The sequence below is a fragment of the Phoxinus phoxinus genome, assembly GCF_949152265.1.
Source record: "Phoxinus phoxinus genome assembly, chromosome: 10".
Lineage (NCBI taxonomy): Eukaryota > Metazoa > Chordata > Actinopteri > Cypriniformes > Leuciscidae > Phoxinus > Phoxinus phoxinus.
The window spans coordinates 622,501-643,091 of record NC_136885.1 but is presented as its reverse complement, the minus strand read 5'-3'; the positions used below and the strand labels follow the sequence as shown (position 1 = coordinate 643,091).

General features: G+C 50.0%; 1 protein-coding gene across 2 annotated transcripts in view; it reads right to left on the bottom strand.

Annotated features, from left to right (window-relative positions):
* Positions 1 to 8,503: 8,503 nt before the first annotated feature.
* The window catches only part of znf407 (zinc finger protein 407), a 22,936-nt gene continuing 10,848 nt past the window's right edge, over positions 8,504 to 20,591 (bottom strand). For both annotated transcript variants that reach the window (XM_079624704.1, XM_079624705.1), the window contains 5 exons: positions 17,826 to 17,909; positions 17,159 to 17,279; positions 10,755 to 10,933; positions 9,626 to 10,316; positions 8,504 to 9,251 (listed from right to left, as the gene is read on the bottom strand). In XM_079624704.1, coding sequence (XP_079480830.1) covers positions 9,152 to 9,251; positions 9,626 to 10,316; positions 10,755 to 10,933; positions 17,159 to 17,279; positions 17,826 to 17,909 — 1,175 coding nt within the window. In that variant the 3' untranslated portion in view covers positions 8,504 to 9,151. The remainder of the gene's footprint in view (positions 9,252 to 9,625; positions 10,317 to 10,754; positions 10,934 to 17,158; positions 17,280 to 17,825; positions 17,910 to 20,591) is intronic.

Genomic DNA, 20,591 nt, shown 5'->3' with positions numbered 1-20,591 from the left:
GCCCGGAGCTCTGGTTCTCCAAGTCGGGCAGAGGGTGGACCAAGGTGGGGGTCCCAGCCCGGAGCTCTGGTTCTCCAAGTCGGGCAGAGGGTGGACCTATGTGGGGGCCCCAGCCCGGAGCTCTGGTTCTCCAAGTCGGGCAGAGGGTGGACCAAGGTGGGGGTCCCAGCCCGGAGCTCTGGTTCTCCAAGTCGGGCAAAAGGTGTACCTAGGTGGGGGTCCCTTGTCGGAGCTCTGGAGCCAACACACTCCAAAAATCTAAGTCGAAAACAGCATCCCACCTATAACTTATTTGACCGGGTCAAAATAGGCTCTCTGTGGACAGTCCAGATTTTTGCTAATAAAACATATTTAATGGCTGTAATGTACATCAGTGTGTTGATTCGTGTCCCCTGAGTGGTGTACAGTAGGTTTCACCTCATAAATTACAATTTTCAGAGAATCAGACCCAAGGTTCCCGAGGATCCACTTTCTCCAACCCAAGGTTCCTGAGGATCCACCCGCTGAAAATTTCTAAGTCAAAAACAGCATCCCACCTGTAACTTATTTGACGGTGCCCCTGTGAGCAGTTGGTGGACAGTATGATTTTATGCAAATTATGCATAATTAATATCTGTAATGTACATCAGTGTGTTGTGGTGTGTCCCCTGAGTGGTGTACAGTAGGTTTGACCACAAAAAAACACATTATTTATGAAATATGACCTTTTAATGCAATGTCCACGGGGAGCCTACAGGGACCCTGTCAAATAAGTTACAGGTGGGACTTCAACCAAAACATCCCACCTGTAACTTATTTGACGGTGCCCCTGTGAGCAGTTGGTGGACAGTATGATTTTATGCAAATTATGCATAATTAATGGCTGTAATGTACATCAGTGTGTGGAGCTGTGTCCCCTGAGTGGTGTACAGTAGGTTTGACCACAAAAAAACACATTATTTATGAAATATGACCTTTTAATGCAATGTCCACGGGGAGCCTACAGGGGCTCCGTCAAATAAGTTGCAGGTGGGACTTCCCCAACTGGAACTCATAAACGGCTATAACTCCGCGACCAAGCGGCCTAGATGCACCAAACTCGGGTCAAAGTAAGGTCCCGAGGGGCCCTCTCCAACGGACCCTGGCCCGTGCTTCTAGCGCCCCCACAGGCCGAGATACGGGGGCCAACAGGAAAGGGTGTCATTCAGAAGGAAGGGCCCCAGAGGCTCAGGACTCTGAGGTCTGAGAGGGCCCCTGGGGGACCCCCACCACCCCGAAGGACGACCTGCTGGGACTCGTACTTTCCGAGATATGGACCGTTTTGTCCAAAAGTCCCCTATGTATAACCGGGTGTATCTTGGGAGTTAAGCCGAGTTGGAGCTCCAAACTCCGGGCAGGAGGAGGGCCCTTAGGTCCCCTTCAGACCCCACCATCTCCAGCTCCTGGGCCTTTCCGGTTCCGAGATACGGCCACTTCCTGTCCAGGTTTGACCGGGTGTATCTCGGAAACCACGCCGACTTGGAGGTCCATACTCCGGGCACTGGGGGGTACCATTGGGCCCCCCTTGACCACAGAGTATGGAGCCCCAAGTCGGCTTGGTTCCTGAGATATTCCCGGTCAAAGATGGGATTTTGACCGGGTGTTTCTCGAAAACCACGCCGACTTGGAGCTCCATACTCCGGACACTGGGGGGTACCATTGGGCCCCCCATGACCACAGAGTATGGAGCCCCAAGTCGGCTTGGTTCCTGAGATATTCCCGGTCAAAAACAGCATCCCACCTGTAACCTATGTGGACACTTTAGGCTGTTAGGGGGACGTTTAGGCTGTCCGTGGACACTTTAGGCTGTTAGGGGGACGTTTAGGCTGTCCTTGGACATTTTAGGCTGTTAGGGGGATGTTTAGGCTGTCCGTGGACAGGGGGCGTGTCAGTGATCGATCCCCACCCCCTGGCTTCATTTAGGCTGTTAGGGGGACGTTTAGGCTCCCCGTGGACATTTTAGGCTGTTAGGGGGACGTTTAGGCTCCTCGTGGACATTTTAGGCTGTTAGGGGGACGTTTAGGCTGTCCGTGGACACTTTAGGCTGTTAGGGGGACGTTTAGGCTCCTCGTGGACATTTTAGGCTGTTAGGGGGACGTTTAGGCTGTCCGTGGACACTTTAGGCTGTTAGGGGGACGTTTAGGCTCCTCGTGGACATTTTAGGCTGTTAGGGGGACGTTTAGGCTGTCCGTGGACACTTTAGGCTGTTAGGGGGACGTTTAGGCTCCCCGTGGACATTTTAGGCTGTTAGGGGGACGTTTAGGCTGTCCGTGGACACTTTAGGCTGTTAGGGGGACGGTTAGGCTCCCCGTGGACATGTTAGGCTGTTAGGGGGACGTTTAAGCACTTCGTGGACGGCCCCGCCCACCCCGCGACTTCGGCCAATGGCGTGGAGCGTGTAAGGGTGAATAGGCTGTAAGGGGGACGTTTAGGCTCCCCGTGGACAATTTAGGCTGTTAGGGGGACGTCTAGGCTCCCCGTGGACGCCCACCCCTGACTTATTCGACGCCCGTCGAATAGGTTGCGGGTGGGACGTCGGTGAGCCACCTGGTGGCCGATGCCCGAACCGCGGTTTTGGGGAGGTAACTTCTGGCCCCTCCCATGTGGCCCCTGGGGGGTCCAGAGTCTTGGGACCACCTCTCAGGTGACCTTGGGGACGGCCCCTTGCGGGAAGGGGCGTCACGGGGCCCCCCAAAAATCATCTAGGGGGCGCTGCGCAGCGTCCACGGAGTGCGTCCCACTTCGCGTCAATTGAGTGGCGCCGTGTACCCGTTTCAAATCCACTTCCCTAAAGTGAGCAATCCACCGTTATAATAGCAATCCGCCGTTATAATAGCGATCCGCCGTTATAATAGCGATCCGCCGTTATAATAGCGATCCGCCGTTATAATAGCAATCCACCGTTATAATAGCAATCCACCGTTATAATAGCAATCCGCCGTTATAATAGCGATCCGCCGTTATAATAGCGATCCGCCGTTATAATAGCAATCCGCCGTTATAATAGCGATCCGCCGTTATAATAGCAATCCGCCGTTATAATAGCAATCCGCCGTTATAATAGCGATCCGCCGTTATAATAGCGCGCCGCCGTTATAATAGCAATCCGCCGTTATAATAGCAATCCGCCGTTATAATAGCGATCCGCCGTGGAACAAGCGCGCCGGCTCTTAAAGGGAATGTGAGAGGACGCTCTGATTGGTTTATTTCACGTTACGCCCAAACCACACCTATGAATAATGAAGCGACTTCAGACCAACACTTGTTAGATTTGCGTCGGGCGCAAGAGTCGTTTATCCCGCCGGTATAATAGCAACAGCGCCGGGATCCGCCCACAGAGTTACTTGCGCTTTGACACTTGCGTTTCAGAACGTTACAATAGGGCCCATTGTGTTGCTCTTTGCTGTCAAGTCACTCACTGGAAATGTGGAACTGATAAAGATACTGAATAGACTCGGCCATGGCTTTTCTTATTCTCAGGAAGAATAAATTGACACCGCCCTTTGCCTTCAGAAGCAAGCAGCAAGTGGAGATGCCATCCCACTACCACAAAACATCCAGCCTGGTCTGTTCACTGCATTGGCGTGGGGCAATATACACAGACTAGAGGAGACAATCAGTGGTGATGGGAGATCACAATTGCTGTGCAAACAAAGCCTAGTACTGATCATCCAGCTGAGACCAGAGCTTTGCCTTGCATCCCCGAAACCAAGAAGAGAAGCATTGAAGCAGTAGAGATGGTACTTCCCATTTACAATGCAGGAGTGCGTGCCAATCCTCCGGTTATACAGACGGTCGACTCTGATCAGGTCTCCTTTCTACAGGCTGCAGCAGACCACATGGGGCTAATGGCCCGTCTTTCCAACAGAGATGTTTGCGGCTGGACTGGGTTCAACATCCTCACCCACAGCGATACAAGTGTACAAGATGAGTATAGGCTATTTGCCCATCAATCACTGCTCCTGCTACACCGTTATCAACAGCACATGAGGTACTTCACCAGTCAATACGCATCATGAAGTCTCTGCAGCTCAACAACATTGTTGTTGTTTTTGAGCAGGCATTAAATGCCAAAGCTGCAGAAATGACCTGGAAACACCAGGCGCTATTCAAGAACATCATCCTTAGAAATGGGGGTCTGTACTTTCATGGCAATAATTGGAAAACGGTTTGCAGATGCTGGTCTACGAGACCTTTGTGTAGAGGCAGGAGTGATAGCTAATGGCTCAATCTCAGGGGTTACTGATGGTAACAGGTATAATCGAGCAGTAAGGCTCCACAAGCTGAGGCTTTACTGAGACTAGCATGGGAAGGGTTTTATCAATGGTTAGAACAGAATCATCAGGAAGGTCTTATTCACTTGGAAGCAACTCTGCAAGCAGTCGAAACCCTGTGTGAAGAAATATCTCAGACGAGATTGGAGGGAACCCTCGAGCAAGATTCACGTCTACGAGTCATCTCAGCTGCCTTAGAGAAACAATGGTCCCCTGGCCCACTGATGCTGAATAACCAGAAACAGTTTGCAATGACCCAGTAAGTCCATGAACAAGGTAGAATTATTTTGTTTTTCTTTGTATGACATGTTCTGTTCAAATAAAGTTACAAGATTTTTTCATTCTTTGGCTCATGGTTAGTGTCATTGAAGGATGATTTCTGTGTCAAACTTACAATAGGTTATCATGTTGACATACCATCTACAGATATGGACTTAAAAAAATCTAACTTTGCCACCTTGGGTGGTACCGATTAGTGAAAATTATGGCCTGGGCCCATTGACTATATGTGTGCTTCTACAAACGAGGACATTTGGTCTGAAGGTGAAGCATAATTCAAGTAAACACACACATCTGTAACAGCGACACACCTTCACACACACCCCACACTAGCTGGACCCTGAAACACTTTCTGTCCATGAAACTCCTTTTATTACAGGAAAATGGTTATAGAGCCACGTTGAGGGTCTTTATATCTTAATTTATCACTTTACAGCCTTAATACAGTGAGCAAGTCCATGCTGCCTTCCCCACAGGAGTTCATATAAATGATCCTTCATTGTTGGGTTAATGGGGCTAATAACCCTTTCATGTATGATTTATGACAACCTCATCAGGATTATTTCCCTATGTGTTGTATTGCTCTTGGGCATGAAAGGCAAGATTTGAAATGTTTTTTTTTTTGTGTGTTTTTTTTTACACATTTCTCGAAGAGGTTTTCAGATGTCCTTGAGTGGACATTATGCGTTTATGGTTTAGACTGAGGAGACAGTGCTCTACATTAAGCCTTTTCGAGTTCTTGTCCTTCAAACAACTAAATCTGTCACTCGTCCGGAAGAAAAAGTTGCTAGTCCAGATTTTTTTGTTTTCTTTGTTTTTTTTTGTAAATATAATTTATTCTGAACCAATATTCTCAGCAGTGTTCCAAACAGCTTTGATATATTTAAATCTGCATATTGTCATATCTACACCTTTAAAGAACATTTCCCCCTTAATCTTATTAAATGTACATCATCTTTCATTTTAAATTCCTAAATTTGATCAATAAATTCAGTTAGAATAATAAGACACGATAGGGCTGTTACCCTAGGCAGAGCTGATCAAATTAAATAATTTACACAGAAAAATTACATCTGCATTAAATAATATTATGAGATTGTTTTATATGTTTTTGAATATACAAATAAACGTTGAAAAGAATGATACTTTTACATAACCCTAAACCGTCTTAATGAGTGAGTCAGTAGCCTACTGAGTCATTCATTCAGCGATTCAAACTGAGGCAGTGGCACCCCCAGTGGGGCCTCTATGGTTAATTCTGTTTTATCTGATAGACCTGTCACTCCCAGAGTTCCTGAGCCTCTGTTGTATGTGCCAAGAGAAAGAAAATGTCCATTATTTTGTGGGAACCCGGGGATTGATGTTGTTGAATGGATTGAGGAGGTATGTGCAAGTATGCGGGCTAGGCATCTAGCCCCAGTAGATCAAGCTTATTTAATTTATGATCATTTAGAGGGAGAAGCTAAGACTGAGATGAGGTATAGATCTAGAGAAGAAAGGGAAGATCCAGAAAAGATTTTGTCCAATGGGGTGAGATATTGTTTTCTTGAGAAAAAATAACATATCTAGTCTACTGTACCTAATATTTTTCCAAATGAATCGATATTGAATCAAGATCGGAATCAAATCACAATTGATATTGTGAAAATTGTGCCAAGCTATAATAAAATCAGTAGCCAGTCATTTGTACCATGTAAACATTGTAACATGTTGTCACTAAAATTCTGTTTAGTTACCAAATGAGTAAGTTATTTACCATATAGAGTTGGCTCTTTTGACTCATGCTAGAAAACAGGACTTCCAACATGCTACACATGCTAGCAGTGAATAGCTACATGCTAATAACGACTAACTTAGGGTTAAAACATGTTAATAACATGCTAGGAAGTCTATAAAAACGCCATAGTAACCATCTGTGACAACTACAAACCGCCTAGCATCACCCTAGCAACCACTCAGAACACCCTAGCAACAGAGTGCTGAGTTTTGCCACTGCAAGCACCAATTACATTTTCTTTAGGAAATGTTCATTCTAGTTGGATAATATCAGTGTATTGAAATATTTTATCTCCTACCACCAATGATAAAACTGCTAGATTATGAGTTTTGTGGGGGAGGGGCCTTTGAGCTCCTTGATGAAAGCAGACGGTTTATGATTACTAGGCTACTAGTGATTTTTACGTTGAAATTGTGTATAATGCATAACAGTGACTGTGAAATATGTATGTTCGGTATGGGAGTGACGTGTTGAGTTTTGATATTTGGACTCGCATGTTTGCTGGTTTTGTGGTAAAACGTGTCCAGCCGTTTCAGGCCATATTCCATTCAGGCTTTAACTTGCCACCAACAGAAGGCAACATACCAGTAGAGACCCACTGGGAGCATTAGAGTAACCATTCAAACCAATACAATTCCCATTATAGCAATTCAAACCATTACAAACTCTATGAGGGTTTCTATTGGTTTTCAGCAGCTGTGTGTAGTTTAATATGCAATTGGTTAATACAGTTAGTATGTCATTATTGCAAAACAAACTCACACAAGGGGACTATAACCAAATCCATAAATATGTGGAAATTAAATATTGATTTGAGTTTTAAGTACCCTATTCTAAGCTGTATGTCATTTTAAAGCTTTTACTAAGAAAGAAAAAAACATCTTTGCAACAAGGCAATGGGCCCTTTTCACAGACTGTGATGACGCATTTAGTAAAGCGTTTCATATTTTTAAAGAATAAAAATACATTTATAATGCTAAACTTTTTGTTGTATTGCCTTGACAGTCAAGAGGCTTGAGAGGGAGTTTCTAATGTGGCTGAGCGAGTGACAGCAAGTGTCACATCTCTCTCTCTTCTGACTGCTGTGATTATGGATGCAGTGTGGAACGTAAACAAAGACCGTGAGTTCAGTCTTAAAGTGACAGCAGCCTAATAAACATACTGCTGAACTACAAAAGACAAAGTAATCACTCACTGCTATTGACTGAATAACTTTTGTAACTTTATAAAGATTAAGCTATATTTAATGTATACAGTGATAAATATGCAGTCTATTAGTATGATTGCTTTATTCAAATGATGTACCTGAAAACTACTGTTAGACCTACCCGAAAAACACTGTTTATTTCATTTGTAGCCTTTCTTAGTTCTATTTTATTTACTTGTGGTATTTGTATTTTGACTATTTGTTGCTTATTTTATTACTTACTGATTGCTTGTCTTTAATAATGTTACATTTACATGAATTAGACTAGTAGTTTTAACTGTAGTATACAAATTGGGATATTTCACTGATATCTATTTGAACCACTGGCCTAATCCTCAGTCCTGCTGGAGCTGCTTTAAATATGTGCTGTGCTATTAAATAAAAGATTAAATATGATAGAATGAACAGTGAAAGTAACAGAAGCTCATTCAATACATTTTAGCAGGCCTAATTAAGTTTGAAAGTAACTGAAGGAAATATATACTTGCTAAACAAATGAAGCAAACTAATGAGATTCATATTCTTTTGGTTTCTCTATCCAATATATTTAAAAATTACAAATGCAGCGAAAATACAGGTATCTGTATTGGCAAGTACCAAAAGTGAAATGATCGGTATTGGACTGGTTCTGGAGAAAGTGGTATCTGTCGACGTGTTCACGCTTGGCTCGGTTGCTCCCCGCTGGCTTGTGTTCACATTATTATCTGGATCTGTGGTGCGTTTGCGTCGTGAACAACTCCCAGTGTTGCACACCTAACCTTTTTATTCTTGTTCTGAACCTTCACCCAACTTCTGTACGTCCAGCTGGTGCAAATTATTATTCTCAATATTAAGAGTTGCAGCTTTGTCACATTAAGCACAAATGTTCTGAAAAAAGTGCGATGTTTTATTAACAGTGCTGAAACAGACACCTGAAACCTGTACCTGAAACAGACAAATGTGCCGACAAACTGCTCAGTTATTTATTTAGAGGACTTCACAAGCAATCAATCTCTCAAAAGGAAACCTGTAAACAGAAGTATATTCAGAGGTTCACTCAAACACCTCCTGTACCAAAGAAAATTTCAAGGTTATAAATATTAATTTCCACAGTTTTATTTCCTGGCCTTTACTGATGCTGTCTGGAGTTTTTGAGATGACAGTCCTGAATCAGAAGGGGTGTTTCACCACTACAATCAAACATACGTAAAGGAAAGCAGAAGGTGGTTAAACAAGGCTGTCATTAGTAATCATCCACACACATTGAACTGAATTAGCCTTTAGTAGAAGGATATATTTCATATATACACATAAAATAAGAGTGGATTTCACAGCTGTGTGCCTGTTGCATATAGAATCAAAAAAGAAAAATCCCAAAAAGCGTTGTGATGGGAAGAGACCCTGAGTGACTGTCTTCAGCTGGAGAGAAGCTTCACTCCTGACTCACTTCGGTGAAAACGACGGTCTCCTCGGCGGTCAGTGTGGAGTCGTCCTGAGTGACTGTCTTCAGCTGGAGAGAAGCTTCACTCCTGACTCACTTCGGTGAAAACGACGGTCTCCTCGGCGGTCAGTGTGGAGTCGTCCAGCTGAGTGACTGTCTTCAGCTGGAGAGAAGCTTCACTCCTGACTCACTTCGGTGATAACGACGGTCTCCTCGGTGGTCAGTGTGGAGTCGTCCAGCTGAGTGACTGTCTTCAGCTGGAGAGAAGCTTCACTCCTGACTCACTTCGGTGATAACGACGGTCTCCTCGGCGGTCAGTGTGGAGTCGTCCAGCTGAGTGACTGTCTTCAGCTGGAGAGAAGCTTCACTCCTGACTCACTTCGGTGATAACGACGGTCTCCTCGGCGGTCAGTGTGGAGTCGTCCAGCTGAGTGACTGTCTTCAGCTGGAGAGAAGCTTCACTCCTGACTCACTTCGGAGTAAACGACGGTCTCCTTGGCGGTCAGTGTGGAGTCGTCCAGCTGAGTGACTGTCTTCAGCTGGAGAGAAGCTTCACTCCTGACTCACTTCGGAGTAAACGACGGTCTCCTCGGCGGTCAGTGTGGAGTCGTCCAGCTGAGTGACTGTCTTCAGCTGGAGAGAAGCTTCACTCCTGACTCACTTCGGAGTAAACGACGGTCTCCTCTCTGGACGGCTCCTCGACGTGCAGCGTGGAGTCGTCCAGCTGAGTGACGATGTAGTGCGTTCCCTCGTCGTTGACGATCACCTGCGTGAGCCCCTCCTTCATCATCAGCTGACTGGCTGCGAACTGCAGCACCTCCTGCATCTGCTCAGACGTGTGCTGATTGGCCGAGCCCATCACCTGGTCTGGCGTCTCCTCGTACACCTGAGGCATCTGACCGTCGCTCTTCTGATCGGAGGTAATCTCAGTAGCGCTGCCCTGCTGGCCCATCTCCGTCACAGCGCAGAGCAGCGCGTCCAGCGCGGAGGAGGACTCACACACCCCGCGCTCCGCCTCCTCCTGCTCCCGAGCCTCTCCGGACGACTCCACCAGCACGTATCGGGTCTGGTCCCGGGAGGCGATCAGCTGGCCGTCCTCAGTGAGGTGCAGCACCTCCGCCAGCTGGCTGGACATGGCCAGGGTCTGCAGCGTGGCGGCGGCCGACTCCTCCAGGGCCTGATCGATGGCCACCTCTCCCCCGCCGTAGCCCTGGATGATGATGACCTGCTGGAGCGCCTCGGACCCCAGCTCAGGCTCATCCGGGGCGAACGCCGCCTCCGCCTGCACGAACGACGCACCCTGACCCTTCAGGCGGCACTCGAACGACTTCGACACGATTCCTGACACACACACACAGGAGAGAGCAGAAACGCACACAATAAGTGGACTGTTTCATGAGCTCAAAACGACCTAAGGCTACGTCTATATTAATTCAGATACGCTCAAAAACGCTCACGTGTGGATGAGAAATTTTGGATAATGCCTGAAAATGCTAAATTCACCTTACTGCGCATGCGTAAAACCTCACAAAAGCTCACAGAGATGATACAGACAGAAAAAAAAAGTTATCATGCAATTCTTCTGGAATTATTATCACAAACAAAACAATCGACTGCAAGCTCAACTACTAATATGACTACAACATCTTGAACTCATTTATAATAATTGAAATAAGAGGTGCAGATGTCAGTTTGGTTGAGCACTGCTGCATGTTTAGACCAGTGCAGGTTATGACAGCCACTGAGGAAGCTTGAGTAGAGAATGAGACGGACGAGCACCTGCGTGCAGGTAAGCCAGGTCTGGGTTCTCCAGGTCCGGGTGCGTCTCCTTCAGGTGGTTCCTGAAGTCCATGGGGCCGTTGGTGGCGTAGTTGCACTTGGGACAGTTGTACATCTTCACTCCCTCATGCTTGCCTGTGTGCAGGATGTGCTTACGGATGTTCTCTGCGCAGTTCGATCTGAAAATACAAACAACAACACGTTTGTTTACATTCACTAAACGCTGAACAGATGTCGTGTTTCCTTTCTTATGGAGCAAAAACATCAAGACTGCTACGATTTATTGCATTAGTGGTGCTTTTTGAAGGGACAGCTGAGAGTGAGACATGTGTGCGTGCTGAGTGTGAGAGGTGTGCATGCTGAGAGTGTGAGACAGGTGTGCATGCTGAGAGTGTGAGACAGGTGTGCATGCTGAGTGTGAGACAGGTGTGCATGCTGAGAGTGTGAGACAGGTGTGCGTGCTGAGAGTGTGAGACAGGTGTGCGTGCTGAGTGTGAGACAGGTGTGCGTGCTGAGAGTGTGAGAGGTGTGCGTGCTGAGAGTGTGAGACAGGTGTGCGTGCTGAGAGTGTGAGACAAGTGTGTGTGCTGAGAGTGTGAGACAGGTGTGCGTGCTGAGAGTGAGACAGGTGTGCGTGCTGAGAAAGTGAGACAGGTGTGCGTGCTGAGAAAGTGAGACAGGTGTGCGAGCTGAGAGTGTGAGACAGGTGTCCGTGCTGAGAGTGTGAGACAGGTGTGCGTGCTGAGAGTGTGAGAGGTGTGCATGCTGAGAGTGAGACAGGTGTGCGTGCTGACAGTGAGACAGGTGTGCGTGCTGAGTGTGAGACAGGTGTGCGTGCTGAGAGTGTGAGAGGTGTGCGTGCTGAGAGTGTGAGACAGGTGTGCATGCTGAGAGTGTGACAGGTGTGCGTGCTGAGAGTGTGAGACAGGTGTGCGTGCTGAGAGTGAGACAGGTGTGCGTGCTGAGAGTGAGACAGGTGTGCGTGCTGAGAGTGTGAGACAGGTGTGCGTGCTGAGAGTGTGAGAGGTGTGCGTGCTGAGAGTGTGAGACAGGTGTGCGTGCTGAGAGTGTGAGACAGGTGTGTGTGCTGAGAGTGTCAGACAGGTGTGCGTGCTGAGAGTGAGACAGGTGTGCGTGCTGAGAAAGTGAGACAGGTGTGCGTGCTGAGAAAGTGAGACAGGTGTGCGAGCTGAGAGTGTGAGACAGGTGTGCGTGCTGAGAGTGTGAGACAGGTGTGCGTGCTGAGAAAGTGAGACAGGTGTGCGTGCTGAGAGTGTGAGACAGGTGTGCGTGCTGAGAGTGAGACAGGTGTGCGTGCTGACAGTGAGACAGGTGTGTGTGCTGAGTGCGAGACAGGTGTGCGTGCTGAGAGTGTGAGACAGGTGTGCATGCTGAGAGTGTGAGACAGCTGTGCGTGCTGAGTGTGAGACAGGTGTGCGTGCTGAGAGTGTGAGAGGTGTGCATGCTGAGAGTGTGAGACAGGTGTGCATGCTGAGTGTGAGACAGAGACAGGTGTGCATGCTGAGAATGTGAGACAGGTGTGCGTGCTGAGTGTGAGACAGGTGTGTGTGCTGAGAGTGTGAGACAGGTGTGCATGCTGAGAGTGTGAGACAGGTGTGTGTGCTGAGAGTGTGAGACAGGTGTGCATGCTGAGAGTGTGAGACAGCTGTGCGTGCTGAGTGTGAGACAGGTGTGCGTGCTGAGAGTGTGAGAGGTGTGCATGCTGACAGTGAGACAGGTGTGCGTGCTGAGAGTGTGAGACAGGTGTGCATGCTGAGAGTGTGAGAGGTGTGCATGCTGAGAGTGTGAGACAGGTGTGCATGCTGAGAGTGTGAGACAGCTGTGCGTGCTGAGTGTGAGACAGGTGTGCGTGCTGAGAGTGTGAGAGGTGTGCATGCTGAGAGTGTGCGACAGGTGTGCATGCTGAGTGTGAGACAGGTGTGCATGCTGAGAGTGTGAGACAGGTGTGCGTGCTGAGAGTGAGAGACAGGTGTGCATGCTGAGTGTGAGACAGGTGTGCGTGCTGAGTGTGAGACAGGTGTGCGTGCTGAGAGTGTGAGACAGGTGTGCATGCTGAGAGTGTGAGACAGGTGTGCATGCTGAGAGTGTGAGACAGGTGTGCATGCTGAGTGTGAGACAGGTGTGCGTGCTGAGTGTGAGACAGGTGTGCGTGCTGAGTGTGAGACAGGTGTGCGTGCTGAGAGTGTGAGACAGGTGTGCGTGCTGAGAGTGTGAGACAGGTGTGCGTGCTGAGAGTGAGACAGGTGTGAATGCTGAGTGTGAGACAGGTGTGCATGCTGAGAGTGTGAGACAGGTGTGCATGCTGAGTGTGAGACAGGTGTGCATGCTGAGAGTGTGAGACAGGTGTGCGTGCTGAGAGTGTGAGACAGGTGTGCGTGCTGAGAGTGTGAGACAGGTGTGCGTGCTGAGAAAGTGAGACAGGTGTGCGTGCTGAGAGTGTGAGACAGGTGTGCGTGCTGAGAGTGTGAGACAGGTGTGCATGCTGAGTGTGAGACAGGTGTGCATGCTGAGAGTGTGAGACAGGTGTGCGTGCTGAGAGTGTGAGACAGGTGTGCGTGCTGAGAGTGTGAGACAGGTGTGCGTGCTGAGAAAGTGAGACAGGTGTGCGAGCTGAGAGTGTGAGACAGGTGTGCGTGCTGAGAGTGTGAGACAGGTGTGCGTGCTGAGAGTGTGAGACAGGTGTGCATGCTGAGTGTGAGACAGGTGTGCGTGCTGAGAGTGTGAGACAGGTGTGCGTGCTGAGAGTGTGAGACAGGTGTGCGTGCTGAGAGTGTGAGACAGGTGTGCGTGCTGAGAAAGTGAGACAGGTGTGCGAGCTGAGAGTGTGAGACAGGTGTGCGTGCTGAGAAAGTGAGACAGGTGTGTGTGCTGAGAGTGTGAGACAGGTGTGCGTGCTGAGAGTGTGAGACAGGTGTGCATGCTGAGAGTGTGAGACAGGTGTGCATGCTGAGAAAGTGAGACAGGTGTGCGAGCTGAGAGTGTGAGACAGGTGTGCGTGCTGAGAGTGTGAGACAGGTGTGCGTGCTGAGAGTGTGACAGGTGTGCGTGCTGAGAGTTTGAGACAGGTGTGCGTGCTGAGAGTGAGACAGGTGTGCGTGCTGAGAGTGTGAGACAGGTGTGCGTGCTGAGAGTGTGAGACAGGTGTGCGTGCTGAGAGTGTGACAGGTGTGCGTGCTGAGAGTTTGAGACAGGTGTGCGTGCTGAGTGTGAGACAGGTGTGCGTGCTGAGAGTGTGAGACAGGTGTGCGAGCTGAGAGTGTGAGACAGGTGTGCGTGCTGAGAGTGTGAGACAGGTGTGCGTGCTGAGAGTGTGAGACAGGTGTGCATGCTGAGTGTGAGACAGGTGTGCGTGCTGAGAGTGTGAGACAGGTGTGCGTGCTGAGAGTGTGAGACAGGTGTGCGTGCTGAGAGTGTGAGACAGGTGTGCGTGCTGAGAAAGTGAGACAGGTGTGCGAGCTGAGAGTGTGAGACAGGTGTGCGTGCTGAGAAAGTGAGACAGGTGTGCGTGCTGAGAGTGTGAGACAGGTGTGCGTGCTGAGTGTGAGACAGGTGTGCGTGCTGAGAGTGTGAGACAGGTGTGCGTGCTGAGAGTGTGAGACAGGTGTGCGTGCTGAGAAAGTGAGACAGGTGTGCGAGCTGAGAGTGTGAGACAGGTGTGCGTGCTGAGAGTGTGAGACAGGTGTGCGTGCTGAGTGTGAGACAGGTGTGCATGCTGAGAGTGTGAGACAGGTGTGCGTGCTGAGTGTGTGAGACAGGTGTGCGTGCTGAGAAAGTGAGACAGGTGTGCGAGCTGAGAGTGTGAGACAGGTGTGCGTGCTGAGAGTGTGAGAGGTGTGCATGCTGAGAGTGTGAGACAGGTGTGCATGCTGAGTGTGAGACAGAGACAGGTGTGCATGCTGAGAATGTGAGACAGGTGTGCGTGCTGAGAGTGTGAGACAGGTGTGCGTGCTGAGAGTGTGAGACAGGTGTGCGTGCTGAGAAAGTGAGACAGGTGTGCGAGCTGAGAGTGTGAGACAGGTGTGCGTGCTGAGAAAGTGAGACAGGTGTGCGTGCTGAGAGTGTGAGACAGGTGTGCGTGCTGAGTGTGAGACAGGTGTGCGTGCTGAGAGTGTGAGACAGGTGTGCGTGCTGAGAGTGTGAGACAGGTGTGCATGCTGAGTGTGAGACAGGTGTGCATGCTGAGAGTGTGAGACAGGTGTGCGTGCTGAGAGAGTGAGACAGGTGTGCATGCTGAGAGTGTGAGACAGGTGTGCGTGCTGAGAGTGTGAGACAGGTGTGTGTGCTAAGTGTGAGACAGGTGTGCGTGCTGAGAGTGAGACAGGTGTGCGTGCTGACAGTGAGACAGGTGTGCGTGCTGAGTGTGAGACAGGTGTGCGTGCTGAGAGTGAGACAGGTGTGCGTGCTGAGAGTGTGAGACAGGTGTGCGTGCTGAGAGTGTGAGACAGGTGTGCGTGCTGAGAGTGTGAGACAGGTGTGCGTGCTGAGAGTGTGAGACAGGTGTGCGTGCTGAGAGTGTGAGACAGGTGTGCGTGCTGAGAGTGTGAGACAGGTGTGCGTGCTGAGAGTGTGACAGGTGTGCGTGCTGAGAGTTTGAGACAGGTGTGCGTGCTGAGTGTGAGACAGGTGTGCGTGCTGAGAGTGTGAGACAGGTGTGCGAGCTGAGAGTGTGAGACAGGTGTGCGTGCTGAGAGTGTGAGACAGGTGTGCGTGCTGAGAGTGTGAGACAGGTGTGCATGCTGAGTGTGAGACAGGTGTGCGTGCTGAGAGTGTGAGACAGGTGTGCGTGCTGAGAGTGTGAGACAGGTGTGCGTGCTGAGAGTGTGAGACAGGTGTGCGTGCTGAGAAAGTGAGACAGGTGTGCGAGCTGAGAGTGTGAGACAGGTGTGCGTGCTGAGAAAGTGAGACAGGTGTGCGTGCTGAGAGTGTGAGACAGGTGTGCGTGCTGAGTGTGAGACAGGTGTGCGTGCTGAGAGTGTGAGACAGGTGTGCGTGCTGAGAGTGTGAGACAGGTGTGCGTGCTGAGAAAGTGAGACAGGTGTGCGAGCTGAGAGTGTGAGACAGGTGTGCGTGCTGAGAGTGTGAGACAGGTGTGCGTGCTGAGTGTGAGACAGGTGTGCATGCTGAGAGTGTGAGACAGGTGTGCGTGCTGAGTGTGTGAGACAGGTGTGCGTGCTGAGAAAGTGAGACAGGTGTGCGAGCTGAGAGTGTGAGACAGGTGTGCGTGCTGAGAGTGTGAGACAGGTGTGCGTGCTGAGAGTGTGAGACAGGTGTGCATGCTGAGTGTGAGACAGGTGTGCGTGCTGAGAGTGTGAGACAGGTGTGCGTGCTGAGAGTGTGAGACAGGTGTGCGTGCTGAGAGTGTGAGACAGGTGTGCGTGCTGAGAAAGTGAGACAGGTGTGCGAGCTGAGAGTGTGAGACAGGTGTGCGTGCTGAGAAAGTGAGACAGGTGTGCGTGCTGAGAGTGTGAGACAGGTGTGCGTGCTGAGTGTGAGACAGGTGTGCGTGCTGAGAGTGTGAGACAGGTGTGCGTGCTGAGAGTGTGAGACAGGTGTGCATGCTGAGTGTGAGACAGGTGTGCATGCTGAGAGTGTGAGACAGGTGTGCGTGCTGAGAGAGTGAGACAGGTGTGCATGCTGAGAGTGTGAGACAGGTGTGCGTGCTGAGAGTGTGAGACAGGTGTGTGTGCTAAGTGTGAGACAGGTGTGCGTGCTGAGAGTGAGACAGGTGTGCGTGCTGACAGTGAGACAGGTGTGCGTGCTGAGTGTGAGACAGGTGTGCGTGCTGAGAGTGAGACAGGTGTGCGTGCTGAGAGTGTGAGACAGGTGTGCGTGCTGAGAGTGTGAGACAGGTGTGCGTGCTGAGAGTGTGAGACAGGTGTGCGTGCTGAGAGTGTGAGACAGGTGTGCGTGCTGAGAGTGTGAGACAGGTGTGTGTGCTGAGAGTGAGACAGGTATGCGTGCTGAGAGTGTGAGACAGGCGTGCATGCTGAGTGTGAGACAGGTGTTCGTGCTGAGAGTGAGACAGGTGTGCGTGCTGAGAGTGTGAGACAGGTGTGCGTGCTGAGAGTGTGAGACAGGTGTGCGTGCTGAGAGTGTGAGACAGGTGTGTGTGCTGAGAGTGAGACAGGTGTGCGTGCTGAGAGTGTGAGACAGGTGTGCGTGCTGAGAGTGTGAGACAGGTGTGTGTGCTGAGAGTGAGACAGGTGTGCGTGCTGAGAGTGTGAGACAGGCGTGCATGCTGAGTGTGAGACAGGTGTTCGTGCTGAGAGTGAGACAGGTGTGCGTGCTGAGAGTGTGAGACAGGTGTGCGAGCTGAGAGTGTGAGACAGGCGTGCATGCTGAGTGTGAGACAGGTGTTCGTGCTGAGAGTGAGACAGGTGTACCTGTAGTCGCACCAGGGGCAGCGGTAGGGCTTCTCGCCCGTGTGCACACGCTTGTGCCGCGTCAGGTGAGACTGTGTGGTGGAGGCGAAGCTGCACAGCTGACACTTGAAGGGCCGCTCACCTGCAGCAAACACAGCACAGGTGACTCTACTGTTCTCGGGCCACAACACCTGCATACCTTCAGCTATCATAAATACTCAGACAAGACTTTCTCAAGCCAACATTTAAAGCTGCAGTGTGTACGTTTTAGTCTGGACCTGTGTGTTAACACAGTATTTACCTGTGTATTGGAGAGAGTGATGTGTACCTGAGTGTGTGTGTGTGTGATGTGTACCTGTGTATGTGTGTGTACCTGTGTGTGTGTGTGTTTGTGAGTGTGTGTGATGTGTACCTGTGTATATGTGTACCTGTGTGTGTGTGTGTGTGTGTGTGTGTGTGTGTGTGTGTTTGTGAGTGTGTGTGATGTGTACCTGTGTATATGTGTACCTGTGTGTGTGTGTGTGTGTGTGTGTGTGTGTGAGAGAGTGTGATGTGTACCTGTGTATGTGTGCGATGTGTACCTGTGTGTGTGTGTGTGTGTGTGTGTGTGTGTGTGTGTGTGTGTGTGTGTGTGTGTGTGTGTGTGTGTGTGTGTGTGTGTGTGTGTGTGAGAGAGTGTGATGTGTACCTGTGTGCTGGCGCCGGTGTTTGGTCAGAGCGTGACGAGTTCCTCCAGCAAACCCACAGAGATCACAGAGGAAAGACTTCTCTCCTGAAACACAGAGGATCAGAGAACAGCAGTTTCAGCACACATCACACACACACACACATACACACACACACACACACACACACACACACACACACATCACACACATCACACACACACACACATACACATCACAGCTCTGTACACAGGTACTCACACACACACACACATGTGTGTGTCCTAACATATGCAACCACTATTCAGACCGTACACACACATACACACTTGTGTGTCTGTGTGAGTACCTGTGTGTGTGTGTGTACCTGTGTGTGTCCTGTGATGGTCCTTCATGGCAGAGAGGGTGAGGAAGGCGTAGTGGCACGAGTGTGTGTGTGTGTGTGTTTGTGTGAAGGAACGCTTCACCACTCTCATCAGTGCATACGCTCCAACTCTTGATGCCGAATACAACATCAAAGAGGATTTCTACAGAGCTCTTGATGCCATCCTACAGAAAACTCCGGCTACGGACCGACTCCTACTCATGGGAGATTTCAATGCTAGAGTGGGCACGGAGCATCTGGTGTGGAGTAAAGTCATCGGCCAGCATGGTGTGGGGAAAATGAACCGCATCGGGCTCAGACTCCTCTCGCTCTGTGCAGAGCATCAGCTGGTCATTACTAACACCATCTTCCAGATGAAGAACAGGCTCAAGACCACCTGGCAGCACCCCCGCTCAAAGCATTGGCATCTCCTCGACTACGTGATTGTCCGTCAAAAGGACGGACAAGATGTCCTCACTACCCGTGTCATGTGCGGAGCCGAGTGCTGGACTGACCACCTCATGGTCAGATCAGAACTACTCATGAGTATTCAACCCCGTGGCCCGAGGACAGCCCCAAACAAGAAACTGAACTGTACAGCACTGAACAGCCTCATCACCAAAGACAACCTCCGACGGCTCCTTGCTGAAAACCTCAACACGATCCCGGAGGAGTCAGCTGACTGGCCAGTTCTGCGCCAGGCTATTCATAACGCAGTCTCAGAGGCACTCGGCCAATCAAGGAAACATCACCAGGACTGGTTTGACTGTAACTCAGCTGAGATACAGTCACTTCTTAAAACCAAGCATGAAGCCCACCAAGCTCTCCTGTCCTGCCCTGGATCTCCCACCCATATAACCACCTTCACTACTGTAAGAGCGGAAACCCAGCGAGCCCTTCGGACTCTGGAGAACACCTGGTGGGTGCAAAAGGCCCAATAAATCCAGCACCTGGCAGACTGCAACAACACTCAAGGCTTTTACGATGCCATAAAAGCATTATACGACCCCAGGAAGCGGGCGATTGCCCCAGTCCGATCAGCTGACGGGTCCACGCTCTTCAAGGACCGCCAACGAGGTTCTTGCCCGTTGGGTAAATCATTTTCAGAGTCTCTTCAACCACACCAACCCTGTTGACCCATATATCATGGATAATCTGCCAGACCTGCCACCAATCATGCCGGACACTCCACCACTTTACTCAGAACTCCGGCAAGCTATTGCAGGGCTGAAGAACAACACAAGCGCTGGACCCGATGGGATCCCTGCAGAGGTTTTCAAACATGGAGGATACATCCTCACGCGTCGTCTGCACCTCCTGATCCGAAACATCTGGGAACATGGGACCCTCCCACAGGACTGGAAGGATGCTAACATCGTGGTCATCTACAAGCAGAAAGGAGACAGAGCAGTCTGCAGCAACATCCGCGGGATATCTCTCCTCTCCATCGCAGGGAAAGTACTGGCCAAGATTATGCTCAGTAGACTGGTTGAGCACATCTCGGAAGCTGTGCTTCCGGAAACGCAGTGTGGCTTCCGGAAGACCAGATCCACGACAGACATGGTGTTTGTCTTGAGGCAGCTGCTGGAGAAGAGCCGAGAACATCACAAAGACCTCTACGTAGCCTTCATCGACCTCAGCAAAGCTTTTGACACCATCAACCGTGAGCTGCTCTGGAAATACCTCTGCAAAATTGGGGTACCACCCAAGTGTCTCCGCATCCTACAGCCGCTGTGTGACGGGTGCAAGCCCGAGCGCTCACGGAGAGCTCCAGTCAGAGCCTTCGAGGGAAGGGTTGGGGTGAAGCAAGGCTGTGTCTTGGCTCCGATGCTCTTCAACATCCTCCTCTCTGCCATCACCAGCCTCTTCCATCGGGTCATGGGACATGAAGACGGCGTCCATGTGGAATACCAACTTGACGGAAGCCTTTTCAACATCCGTCGGCTTCAGGCCCGCACAAAGACAGAGACCCGCCAGATCTGTAAGCTTCAGTACGCTGTCTTACCAAGTCAGTACCAATCTTTTGGCCTACAGGTTAACATTAAAAAAACCGAGGTCATGTCCCATCTCCCCGCCCCCACACCCCACAGTTTTCACATAAATGGTGTTCCACTTAAATCAGTGGACCACTTCACTTATCTCGGCTCCACTTTATCCTCATGTAGCTCCCTTGACACGGAAATACACACTCAGATAAATAAAGCCTCATCATCTTTTGGACGCCTACGCAGCAGGGTTTTTGAAAACCGTAACCTGAGGGTCAGTACCAAGGTCGCTGTTTACAGCGGTATGTCTCTCCACTCTGCTTTATGGGGCAGAGTCATGGACCCCATACCGCCAGCACATCATCAACCGAGAGGCCTTCCATATCCGCTGCCTACAGAAGATCCTCAGCTTGTCCTGGAGAGATCGAATCCCCCGTACA